General features: G+C 47.0%; 1 protein-coding gene across 13 annotated transcripts in view; it reads left to right on the top strand.

Moving 5' to 3' along the window:
- The window catches only part of AP2B1 (adaptor related protein complex 2 subunit beta 1), an 81,212-nt gene that overhangs the window by 35,533 nt on the left and 33,625 nt on the right, over nt 1-12,054 (top strand). For all 13 annotated transcript variants that reach the window (XM_074593729.1, XM_074593737.1, XM_074593731.1 and 10 more), the window contains 2 exons: nt 2,611-2,870; nt 7,193-7,385. In XM_074593729.1, the coding sequence (XP_074449830.1) occupies nt 2,611-2,870; nt 7,193-7,385 (453 nt within the window). The remainder of the gene's footprint in view (nt 1-2,610; nt 2,871-7,192; nt 7,386-12,054) is intronic.

The following is a 12,054-nucleotide window of genomic DNA, read 5'->3' as shown; positions in this document are numbered from 1 at the left end:
AGTGCTATGAAAAAGAAAGAACTGAGGTTTGGGTTTTTTTTTTCCTTTGTACTTGGGTGCTGTCAACCAATGTCACAGCTTTGCTGGAGGCTGTAACAGTGGGTTAAGATCCCGGATTCATTATGCATAAGATGCTGAGTTATGAGCTCGGATCACTGCAGGCGGGGCTGGGCTTGAGCTGGCAGACAGAAGCGCTGTAGTTTGGGAGGGCAGAAGTGGAGATGTCCTGGTGGCAGGAGTGGGTGAGACCTCAGCTGATCCTCCTACACTCCCTGGCTGTAATGACTGGGTCATCTGTGTGGTGGCATAGTCCAAAAAGTGCAGCTCTTTTCCAGACCTGCTGTGTCAGGTGGTGACGATAGTCCCCCAGCTGTTCTGAATGGGCTGCGATTTGTTTCTGAGCAGAAAACCTGGAGTCAATCATCACCTGGCCTTTTTGGTTCTCTCTGCTGCAGAAAGTCGTGGCTGTGTATTTATTAGTTTTTAAAACTTTTACTCATCCCTTTGTGGGTGTTGTATTGGTCAGTGGCAACAAATCTGTGGCTTGCTTTTCTTGCTTCAAAACCTGCTGTTAGGCAAGTGCTCAGCTCTTCTTTAGAGAGGGGTGGGCCAAGGGCAAGCTGTATCATTTGTTTAAGCCACCAGAAGAAAGGTACTAAGTGTTAAAACCCACTATGCTGAGTCACATAACGCTTAATGGCACCCTAGGAATATAATAGGCGTCTGTTTTTTTCTGTTTGTCACAAATGTTGATTCAGACTGGCTTCTTGTATTTTATATGAATAATAAGTCAATGTAGGATAACTGGCTGTAAAACACTAAAAAAACTTATACTTCAAGGTCTGATTTCTAGGTAGAGATACTGTTCTTCACTTGAGTGGGAGAGTAATTACACGTGTGTTTTTCTTTGCCCAGCTTAGGTATTGTTGCACTTTGAGTGTCTCTTAGGGTATGTTTGCACAGCAAACTGCAGGTGTGATTGTAGCAGGAGCCACCTTAACCCAGCCAACACTGGTAAAAATAGTAATGAAGCAGCTGGGGATGGGAGGGACACAGATGTGTAGCGGTGATCAAGGTCCCTGGCAAGCCTGTAATCTAATGGATGGCACAGAGCCTCTACGTCTCCATTGCTGTTGTCTCTCTGGCCTGGTGGGTATCTAAGCTAGCATGGGCTCATTGGTATGCGCCGCGGGTGTGCATGCAGACCCTGGAGAACGGAGAATTGGGAGAAATGTGGAAAGGGAAGATCTGAGCCTCTTGTTCCAGTAGATTTGCTAAAGTTTCAAGTCTGTTTATTTGGCTGTGGGAAGCAACAGTCAGTCTCGAATCTGTATGTGCCTGCCAGTAGGAGCATGTGGTCTTTCATGTCTGCCCTTGCAGAAGCCCCGCCTGGTCTCGAACTGTGCTGCAGGCAGGATGCGGAGATTCTTGTAGGAATTGTTAAGGGCGAAGGGTGTAAAGAGTCCGCAACTTCACCATTAAACTGAAAAACAGCACTGCAGAGAAATCTATCAGTTGACCCAGACATTGTATCTAGGTCCTTATGAGCAAAATGAGCGTAGCATGCTCAAGCTCATTACAAATAGGGGCTTTGCTGCGTGCCTGAGAATGTCTTGAGACAGAGGGCAGAGAGGCAGGTCAGCAGCAGAGTGAATGAGATCACAGAAGAGGAAAAGAAATGCCAGGGAGGAAGGCTAATGAGGTGTACAATATGTTGCCAGAATTTTACGGGGAGGGGAAAAAACCTCAGAAACATTTACCCTGTTACTCTGCTGACGTGGGGGTTAAAAGTCCTGGCTCTTGTTTCCATGATCAGTTCAAACGTGCTGCACTATAACGTGAAGGCACACCCCCTCCCTATCCCTAGAACGTTAGCTGCAAACTATCAGCAAACTCACTTTGCTGCTCTGGGCAGAACTGTTCGGAAAGGAGAGAAATAATTAGTGCTTCATGCAGAGGCAGAAGTATCTGCAGTAAAACAAGGGTATTACTGACAGCTGGAGAACTGATGAAGTATCCCAACTGCGATCATTAGCATCTTTCCGTACTTCATTAGATAACTAAAAGGCAGGATAAATAAGATCTCTTTTGGTATGAAGAATACAGCTTATTAAGATCCATCCTGGAGCTCTGCAGGGTCTTTTTGTCCTGTAGTGCCCTTGGGTACCTCATATATTTCCAGGAATTTTGGGTCATTCTGTTTCAATATGCAGTATTGCGTGTCTGCTCTTAGTATGTGACAGTCATTTTGACTCACCTTCCTGTCTGCACCCCCTTGAAGTTCTCCTGACACTTACTGTTACATGAAGTGGCAGGAGAGTTTGGAAAGCAGTTGATAGTTCTGTGGGATGGAGCAATTGTGGGATGTAAATCCTGGACTTTTTGCTCCCTGACCAGCTGGGCAGGAAGCCAAGCAATAATACTTGGGTTCTCGCTTTTAATTTTGGGATGTTCATCACAACAAGCCGTTCATAACTTCATTCTGAAACTGGTGACTGTCGCTACTAGACGGCTGGGTTTTTTAATCCAGCAGAATTGCTCCTAGAAAAATTAAGTGGTTACAGGTGTTAGTTCCCTCCATCCTGTGACTGATGTGTTGCTTTGTCTCAGGATTCTGACAACCCAGACCTGCGGGATCGCGGCTACATCTACTGGCGCCTTCTTTCCACGGATCCAGTGACTGCCAAAGAAGTGGTCCTCTCGGAAAAGCCACTTATTTCTGAAGAGACCGATCTGATTGAACCGACTCTGCTGGATGAGCTGATCTGCCACATTGGATCTCTGGCTTCTGTGTACCACAAACCACCCAACGCTTTTGTGGAGGGGAGCCATGGGATCCACCGCAAACACTTGCCAATTCACCATGGAAGGTAAGCTGAGGCAACCGTGGTGATAATGGACAGTCCAAAAGAAGATGTAAGGACCTTTTATAACACACTAGTGTTTTTTATTGATTCCGTAGGGGCTCGCAGGTCATTCAAGGAGCCATTTCGTTGTAGGATTTAATCCTGGGTATGTAGTTCCTGAGTTCCTGGGTCAGAAGATAAAGGAAGTATCAAAGCTCTTGTGTGAGAAGCTATACTGGTTTTTGGAAAGACACTGCCTATAAGCCTTCTTGACATGAGAGTCTGAGTAAAAAAGTAGAAGCTTTGGGTAACTGGTGCAAGGGCATGCTTCCAGGATGAGTGTGATAAAAACAAGCATCTTACAGAAGGATACACTTCTTTGATTTTGCAAGAGCTTTTGCTAGAGCAAGGGCACAGCTTTAAAAGCCTCATTTGTGTAGAATAATACCAGTTTCCTGAGCAGGGAGGTACAGGGATCCTTTGCAGTTGGAATAGGACATGGGGAAGGACTGGTAAAACTGTCTTTTCTCACTTGCAAGGGGAGTGTAAAAGCCATCGAAGCCCCATCACTGAAAACTATTTGGGCTTAAAAGAAGATGGCTGGACTGATGTGGTTCTGTTTGGCCTTTGGGGTGGAGTCGGGGCAAAATGCTTTGGCTTATTGTCTGGAGCTTTAATGCTTCCCCGCGATGGCAGTCCCGGAAGGGGGTCAGACCTGCAGGAGCAGGCAGTACAGTGGTCCTGAGCTGCGGCCGTGTTGCTGTTGAGCCTGTTCCCATGGTTCCTCATTCAGGTAAGCAGTGCTATTTGCACTAACGGTATTAATTACAAATGTAAGCGTGCTTTACAGCAGGAGGCAGGGTATCCAGGCTTACCTCTTAATAATATTCCCAAAGTGACATTTGGAGTGCTATTTTTTTGCTGTTGCACTGATAAATCAGTGTGCAATGCTGCTCCTTTTCTATTTTCTGACACCACTTCTCTGCTATTCTTAGCAACTAAAGCTATTTCTGTAATGACTAGCTTTGGGAAGCCACGTTGTTTTTCTCCCTGCCTGTGAAATTAAGTCTGGCTGCATTGACCCAGGACCAGTGAGCACAAGTCGACCAGTCGGATGAGAAAAGCAGTGGCTGGTTTCTGCAGCTACCTCTCCTAGTCAAAAATTTGCCTCAATAGCAGGAGGAGCTGGGGTAGGGGTAGCTTTGCTCTCCGGTGTTACCAGCCTTCCTGTACACTGTTGGTTTAGGTTACTACAGAAGCTAATGTTTTAGGGGGTTTTAGTCAGCTCAAGGAATTCAGCTTTTGCATAGAGTGGTCTTTTTTACTGTCATCTTGCATATACTGCGTACGTGGCTTGACTCTCGTAGCTAATGCTCAGACAGTCTGCTGTCCGCAGGTCTCTTCGGACTGTAGCAGTATTGTACCTTGCCCTGGTGGTGTTTACTACTAAATTATCCGTTATTTCAACATAAAACCTTCAGGCCTCAATCAGCAGTGGCAAGCTGAGGAAGCCGGAGCTGGGGGAAGGTCTAAAGGGTGCTCAGCAGAGCATGCTGCCTACTGATGCAGTGCCCACTAGGTAAATCTAAAAAAAAAAAAAAAAAGAGTGATGTTACTTAACGGCACACCGGGATTCTCTGATGTGAGCTCACCTCATAAAGAGGCCCCATTATTGTGCTTTTCTGCTTTACTGTTAGCAAAAGGACAGTAAAACCTTACAAGCCGATGCCAAGGCCTCCTTGGGCCATGTCCCAGCATACCAGATTGCCGCTTTCAGCCATGGGAATTACAGTGAGCAGCTCCCCAGGAGCATGGGTGTGGGGAGCCTGAATTTGTGCATCCAGTATGATTTCACTGATTACGAAGAAATTGGCTGGCCAATGAAAAATTATATGAAAATCTGTCAGTTTAAGGCAAGTTAAAGGGTGTCCAGTGAAAGATAACCTCCTCCCCTCGCTATTTGGAGTCGTCTTCATCACTTCTGCCCTCTGGTGATGACCATTCTAGCGGCTGACCCACCTGCTAGAGAGTGAGATAGAGGTGGAAGCATGGAGATGTCCACAATGAATGTGGCTTAAGCAAGTCAAGATAGCGTTGCCTTGAGCAGATGGGCAGAAGTAGCTAGTTGAGTGGTGCTTTTCTGGGTATAAACCTAGGAGGAGTTAGTTATGGTTGTCAGAATACACTCCATTGCATTTTGATTGATTTCATTTTCATTCAGAGCAGCGTAGGACAGGTTCCCTTCATCTGTCGGCTGATGGGGAGACCCATTGAAGAGCTCACAGATGGTGCGATGTTCCTGTCTCTTCAATGAGCCCAAGTGTCAGAGAGTTGCAGATGAATCCTAAAGGTGGGGGAGAAATCTCCTTATTGCTTGGCAGCGTTTCCTCATGTGGTGGCTTCCACCACCCCTGCTCAGCTATGATGCAGCTGGGAAATTTGGGGCGATGTTTACAGGGCTCCTGGGCGAGGAGGAGACTCAGGCAGGAGGCCCCGTTCCCACACAGGTGGCTGCAGGAAATTTTTGTTTCTGGTTCAAGCTGTGCATCCCTTGTGACACCCAATATTTGGGAGCTGTGGGAGGTTGAACTCATGGGAGGGCCACTTCCCCCACTCACGTGGGCAAGCCCAGCTGCTCACCACTGCTCAAGACTATGAGGGAGAAAGCTTATATCATGTCTTTTTGCCCTTTATAACCCATGTATTCTGTATTCATTTTTTTCTTTCAAAGAAAACGCGAAGTTGTTTATACAAATCTCTCTAGAGAGGCCCGTTCTGTACAGGAAATGGAAGGCTTGGTGTTTTGTTTTTCAATACAAACTGACTTAGCTTTGTCCTTTCCTGATTTCTGCTTGGGCTTTGGGGCAACTGCAGTTACACAAGACCTTGAAGGATTGCTTTATCTCCATCAGAAGAAGGATGAGTAAGTGTTGAAGAGGTGTAGTGTTAAAGGGATTATATGCTGGGAAGGAACCAAGTGTGTGCGCTACCGGCTTGTAATGTGCCTCTGCTCATACATGCTGTTCTTCCCCCTTCGCAGGGTGGGGGTGGGAGTGGATCACGGTAACCACTTGCTCTTCAAAGATGTTTTAGTTAGCTCTTCAGCATACTCAGAAGTCTCCCGGCTGAAGGCAGAAGCAGAAAGGACAACTAATATTAGTGCTATTAGGGGTCTAAAGCTTTTAATGCTAAGAAGCTTTCAGCCCTTTCTGTCGCTGCCTGGTAACTAATTCATTCTGCAGTCCTTATGCTCCATCTTTTCCTCTTGGCACTGAAGTTGGGAGCAGCTTCTACTCTGTTGTTAAAGCTTTCCCCTCTGTAACTGAATAAGGATAAGGCAGAGAGCCGTGGCTACTCAGAGTCAGGAGCTGCGATCTTTGCAGAAGAGCCCCAGTGTTAAACACCTCGTCGGGACGCTCGTTCTCACGGCGTTTGTGTGCAATTACCTGTTGGCTGCATCTGCAGTAATATGAGCTGGAGGTAATTTTGTCGGTTACTGCTGGCAACAGGATACAAAATGCATTTTAAGTTATCTAAAATATTAGTGTCTCTGGATTTAAAGAATAAATACATTGTCATGAGATCCCCAGGAGCTACAGTCAGTCTTACTTTCCCCCCCCACTTCTTGTTGTAAAATTCAGCGGCAAGTGGATATAAAAGAGAGGCAGACTGCATACGATGAGAAATTTGGGAGCTGTATAATGAGCATTTCTAGACTAGTAATTAGCGTGCCTGCTAACTCAGAAAAGGAACTTACTGATAGAAGGGAGGAATCAATTTTAGTTTGACGTCTTTAGTTAGAAAAGACTAGTGGAGCTTGGTGCTGGTCAGTGGAAGGCGAACTGTGGGGAATGGTTGAGTTTGCGCTGGTTAGAATGAGGGTTAGGTCTCTGAGGAAATCTGGATTTTTATTTTTTTTCCCCGTGTTTACACGTAGTTGTCCGGAACCAGTGGTCTGAAAATCATCTCTATAGGTTTCTTCTGACCTGGGAAATAATTATTTTCAGTGCTGTAGTCCATGTAGTACTCGTGGCTCACTGTTTTGGAGAGTCTGTGGTTCTCAAGGTGGGCAGATTTCACACCTTGAAGATTCCCTTTTCTGAGCTGAAAACCACGCACGATGCATGGGGGAAGTCTTTGTGCTCAAAGCATGTGTTGAAGAACCACTTGCCATAACGCAGTGCCTCGTACGTGGCAGTGGTCAGATCAGCTGCTAGGATCAGCTTTTAACTGGCTCCTGCTCGTGAGCCACCTCTTGCTGTGTTTCCCCATGCTGGGAATCTAAAGCTGGAGACCGCAGGTGACTAATGTTTCTCTCTTCTGCTTCTTGTTCCTCCCACCCGTAGCACTGATGCAGGTGATAGCCCCGTGGGCACAACAGCCACTACAAACCTGGAGCAGCCGCAGGTCATTCCATCGCAGGGTGACCTCCTGGGTGACCTTCTCAACCTGGACCTGGGACCCCCAGTGAATGTTCCCCAAGTGTCCTCCATGCAGATGGGTGCTGTGGACCTCCTGGGAGGAGGGCTGGACAGCTTGGTAAGTGGCATCCTCTTTAGCTTCAGCTGATGTGAAATAATTGGAGCTGTGCTTATCTCTGCAAAGCCTTGGTCGTTTGTGCTTGTAATGTTTGGATCACTGAGCTCCCAGTGCTGAGTCCTAAAACTCCAAGAGGATTTAACCAGTGCTATTGTACCAACTTTGAGCAGGTTTTTCCTGCTATAAGACAAATATTGCTGCATGCTGTAGAATCCCCGTGGTCAGCGGATGTATTTGTTCTGTGCTTTTTCTGTGTCTGTAGAAGAAAACCAAAAATTGGCTTTAAGGCTGTACAGTGTCCCACTGCTTTGTAATCAGTTCTGGCTCCCTTTCAAGAAGGCGCTTGTTCCACCCGGTTCCCAGCCTATTGAATTTCAGTACAAAACTCTCAGGGCTGCAGGCCGTAGCCCCGTGTCACCCTATTTGTATATTCTCCAGAGCGTGTCATGGTTTAATATGGGTGACATTTTAATTGCCGTTAGGTCAAGAGGGAAGCGCTCTGCGTAGTCCTGCCCATGCCGCAGCCGCTCAGGAGGAGGTGTTCTGGTACTGGCAGGGTCAGGCTCCGGAGTGTGAGTAGTGACACATGGTATCTGCTCTGGGCTGTGAGCTGGGCACGAGCTGCAATGAGAAAATCACGTAGCAAGGAGACTGCAGAAGTGGTGAGGAGCTTGGGCTGTGGTCTTGTGCTGGTGGCAGCCAGGCATGGAGAAGTGGTGAATGTAATCGTCGGCGTGGGAGATGTTCCCATGGGGTGGAGCGCGCAGATCCCTAACACCCTGGTGACTTACCTGCAGGGCTAAGAAGCAGTCTAGGTGTATTTGCACCATGTAACCTAGTAAGACTACCCCAGTGAACATAGTTGGGTGGTTTTCAGACCTCCAGTGGGTTTGTCTTGCTTTGGTTTGAGGTTTGGCTTGTGGTGAGCTGGGTCAGGTTTCTGTGTGCCTGGTTTTAGGTGCCCTTTCAGTTCTGAGTCAAGCTCTGAATAATAGAGGTGGGAGGCAACTGGATGAACCCCAATGCAACAAATCCTTATTTGTCAAAGATATTTTTTTTTTTAAACCGTCATAATCTTATTAAAGCAGATGTTAAGCACGTATCCAGCTCCAGCACTGCATGAGCTAATGAACTGGAAACGATCTAACCCGTAATGGCATCGGTGTTCACGAAGGTCAGATGCGCTTTAGTCTCTGTGCCATTTAAACAGCGGTTTGCTTATTTAGCAGGGAGACTGCTATTACACTGGGGAGATGGGAGATTAGGGAAAGGGTTTAAGCTGGAGTTGCTGGGAAAGCAGACAGTGAGCCCAGAGCATCGACCTTTGCAGCCTTTGCCCTGCGTTGCAAGGCGTGCCACTGAGAAACTGGGATTTTAGTTGCATTAAGGCATCGCAGAAAATGATGCTGACTGTGGCGGCTCGGAATGGTTAGGAGTTAAATCCCTCTGTCTCTTCTGCCTTCCAGGCCACTTACAGTAACCCTTTGTTTCTCATTAGTGTCCCAAGACAATAAATGGACACAGAGGAGGACTAAAACTTGTTTCTGGAAAAGGCTTGTCTCGCAGTTGGCATTAATGGGCTTAATTTAGTGACCTGCTTTGGCAGTAGAGCTGTTAGGTGCTATGGTACTAGGCTTTTACTTAATATTTTTCTCGAGCCTTAAGTAAATTCATGGGGCTGTGGAGTGTGATCTAACAAAGTGATCATGTCTGACGGGGAGCGGCTGTCCCTGGGGCTGTGTGGGCCAGCACTGTCTCAGCTGAGTTACTAGATGGGAAGAGCACTAAAAAAATATCTGAATGGTGGTGTCGTCTTTTTTTTTTTTTCCCCGAAATGCTGTTGCATCAATCGTCCTGTCTTCTCCTGATCCCTCACATGTATAAGTGAATCTATTCCTGGCAAATCTCTGTATTTCTCTGGCATCTCCTTCCCTAATAAGCCTAATTAGTGTGTGAGTGAATGTGATCTGTGTCTTTGTTTGTTGTTGTGGGCATGTGTTTAACAACTATCAAGCTGAGTTAACCCTAACCTGGTATTAGCTAAATTGCTAGGCAGCTTCTCTTGGCTAGCTGAGGGGATTGGCATTTGGATCTTAGGCTAATATTAAGCCACGTTTGTGCCGTGGCGAAAACACAGTCTCGAACTGCGGGTACGCACACGCCGGACGTCTGTATGTGGTGAGGGGGTGAGATGTGTCCCAGGGTGCCCTGTGAAGAAGGGCTGAGCCACTCACCCTTCACCAGGGATCAAAGCCAGCCAGGAGCCAGGGATGGCAGGCACTTGGGCTGCTCGTGCAGTCAATTAGTGGGGTTGGAGACTGAAATAAAACCTTCTTCCTCTGTCCTTACCAGTGTTCTGCCTGTTGGTGTATCAGCAGGCATCCTGGCTGTTGGTGTAGCAGTCCCTTCCTCTTTCTCCTCCGAATACTTTATCCACGCGCTTTTCTTTGTTATAGTGCTGCCTGATTCATTCTGCTTTGAAGTTTCCCTCTCCATTACTCCTAAAGTCTTTTTTTTTTTTTTTAGTGGATTTTCTTTCCCTGCTTTGTTGGCAAGACTGAGGCCCCCATACCCTTGCATCAAGCATGGAGTGGGGTGAGCGGCCCCTCTCTCCTCCTCAAATCGGGCAGAGTTTACTTCACGTTGGACCCTTGTGCTAGTAGAAAGTAACCCCGTTTGGCTGTGGATGCCGAGGCAGCTGTCTTCCTCTGCGTGTGCTGCTCTGGTCTTTCTTTTCCCATCCCTCCTGTTGTCTTAGGGGTCTGAATAAGGGTACCGGAACCAAGCACGGCTGGGGGCTGATCTAAGAAAGGTTTATTGCATATACGCTTTCCCAGCAGGAATTTTAGTGTAATTTTTTTAAGGCTCCCGATGATGGAGTTTGTATCACCTCTGGTGCTGATCCCTGTTTTCTGCTCATCGCTAGCAGATCCCTTTCGGGTCTCAGGTGACCTGAGAGGAGACAAGGGATCACAAGATACTGGAACGTGGCATATCTCTGGATCATGCCTCTGGCGTTATCTCTCAGCCTGAGGAGGGACGTAAGTTCCTTTACTGTCAGAGCGGAGCAACCCTAAACCCCACTTCCATTTTCCAGGCAACTGTTTGATATGTAGAAAAGTCTAAAAAAGCCTCTTGGTTCCAGTGGAAGAAAATGGTTTGAGTTGATGCATGAAATCATGGTCTGTGGCTGTGATGGCGAGATTGCGTCAGTGTCTCAAAGGCAGCTGAAGGTCTGGAAGAGGCTGCTGGCAGGATCTCAGCTGGTTTGTCACATTCACTCAGTGTCATGTGTTGATCCCCTCGGATACCTGTTGCAGCTCTCGTGTATTTGATAATGCCTCCTTTTCTTTGGAGGGGGTATCTGTCTTCGGAGGGATGCTCTTGCAGTGAAAGCCCCAACAGGACTAACCCAGAAAGATCAGCAGAAGCATTAGCTTCCACGGCAAATGTCATTCTGCATTTCCATTTCTTAAACTGTGGGGTTTTTTCCTCCAGGCATTTAAGTAGAGACTGCATGGTGTAAAACGGGATAAACATCAAATTAATCTTGTTCACTTGAATTTTCCTTAGCATTGCTAGATATTTATTCCTATAATCAGTGAGACTCCAGTTGCTTGATTCACACTTTCTTTAGTGAAGAACTCTTATTTTATCTCCATAGTGAGGCCTGTAATTGGTATTAAATGTAACATGCATGTTGTGCATGCACAGATGCTGAGCATGTGTTAACAATTTAAAAAAAAAAAAAGGGAGAAAAGGGGCCTTTAGAACAAGACATGCTTTGCTTACAACCCCAGCAGACTCGCTATGTGACTTACGGAGAGCTGTTGTCTAGTGAACAGAGCCAGCACTGAGTCTGCCCCGTGTTGTGCCCCCGTTTGCCACCCTGGGCAGATCTTGTTCTTCTCTGCTTTGCTTTCTGGTCTCTAAAATGGTGACCCATCCCACTGCTACAATGCTGTTTGAGATCTCCAGCTCCAAAACATACAGTAATGACAGCAGACACTAATATGGAAGAAGGAAAACTTGCTTGGGCGGCAGATTGCCGGGTGCAGAGTTGTGCACGCTGAGAGCTGGCGTTTGATGCTTTTATCCCCTTAAAGCCGGCTCTAAGCGACTAAACTTCATGCAGATTATCGGCAGCCCTCCAACTCCTGGTTTACTGTTGATGCAGCACTTTGTAGGATATCTATCTGTGCTGTAACGAGACAGGGTCATTTTGCCTTTAAACTTGTTTGTATGTTTATTTGCCCTGAAAATGCGCGGGGCGTGAGAGCTCCGTGCTGCCCGGCACGCGGTGCGGCTCGCTGCGAGCCCGTGCGTTTAACGGGAGCCGGGCACTGTGGCCAGGAGCCAAGGAGGCTGGCTTTAAACCTGGAGGCAGAGCAGTAAATCTGTAGGAATGGACAGGCTTGGATTGTCTGTGCTGTAAGGATTTTATTTAATACTCTAGCTGCTCATCTACAAGAATATTATTGATTCAAGGCTGGCAGCTGGTCAGGCTGATTTATCTCCTGAATTGTAAAGCTGTTTGATAAACACTGGATATCCACAATTTTCTGTGTTACCTGGACTGGTTTGGGCTCTGCCAGGTGGAGATGTGCCCCCTCTACATAATCGGGTTGGATACGGGGGGGGTCCGACCCCAGGGGTCTCTCCTGCATGG

Source organism: Larus michahellis, chromosome 7 (genome assembly GCF_964199755.1).
Source record: "Larus michahellis chromosome 7, bLarMic1.1, whole genome shotgun sequence".
NCBI lineage: Eukaryota > Metazoa > Chordata > Aves > Charadriiformes > Laridae > Larus > Larus michahellis.
Note: the sequence above shows the minus strand (reverse complement) of the source record. Positions and strands in the feature narration are given on the sequence as shown.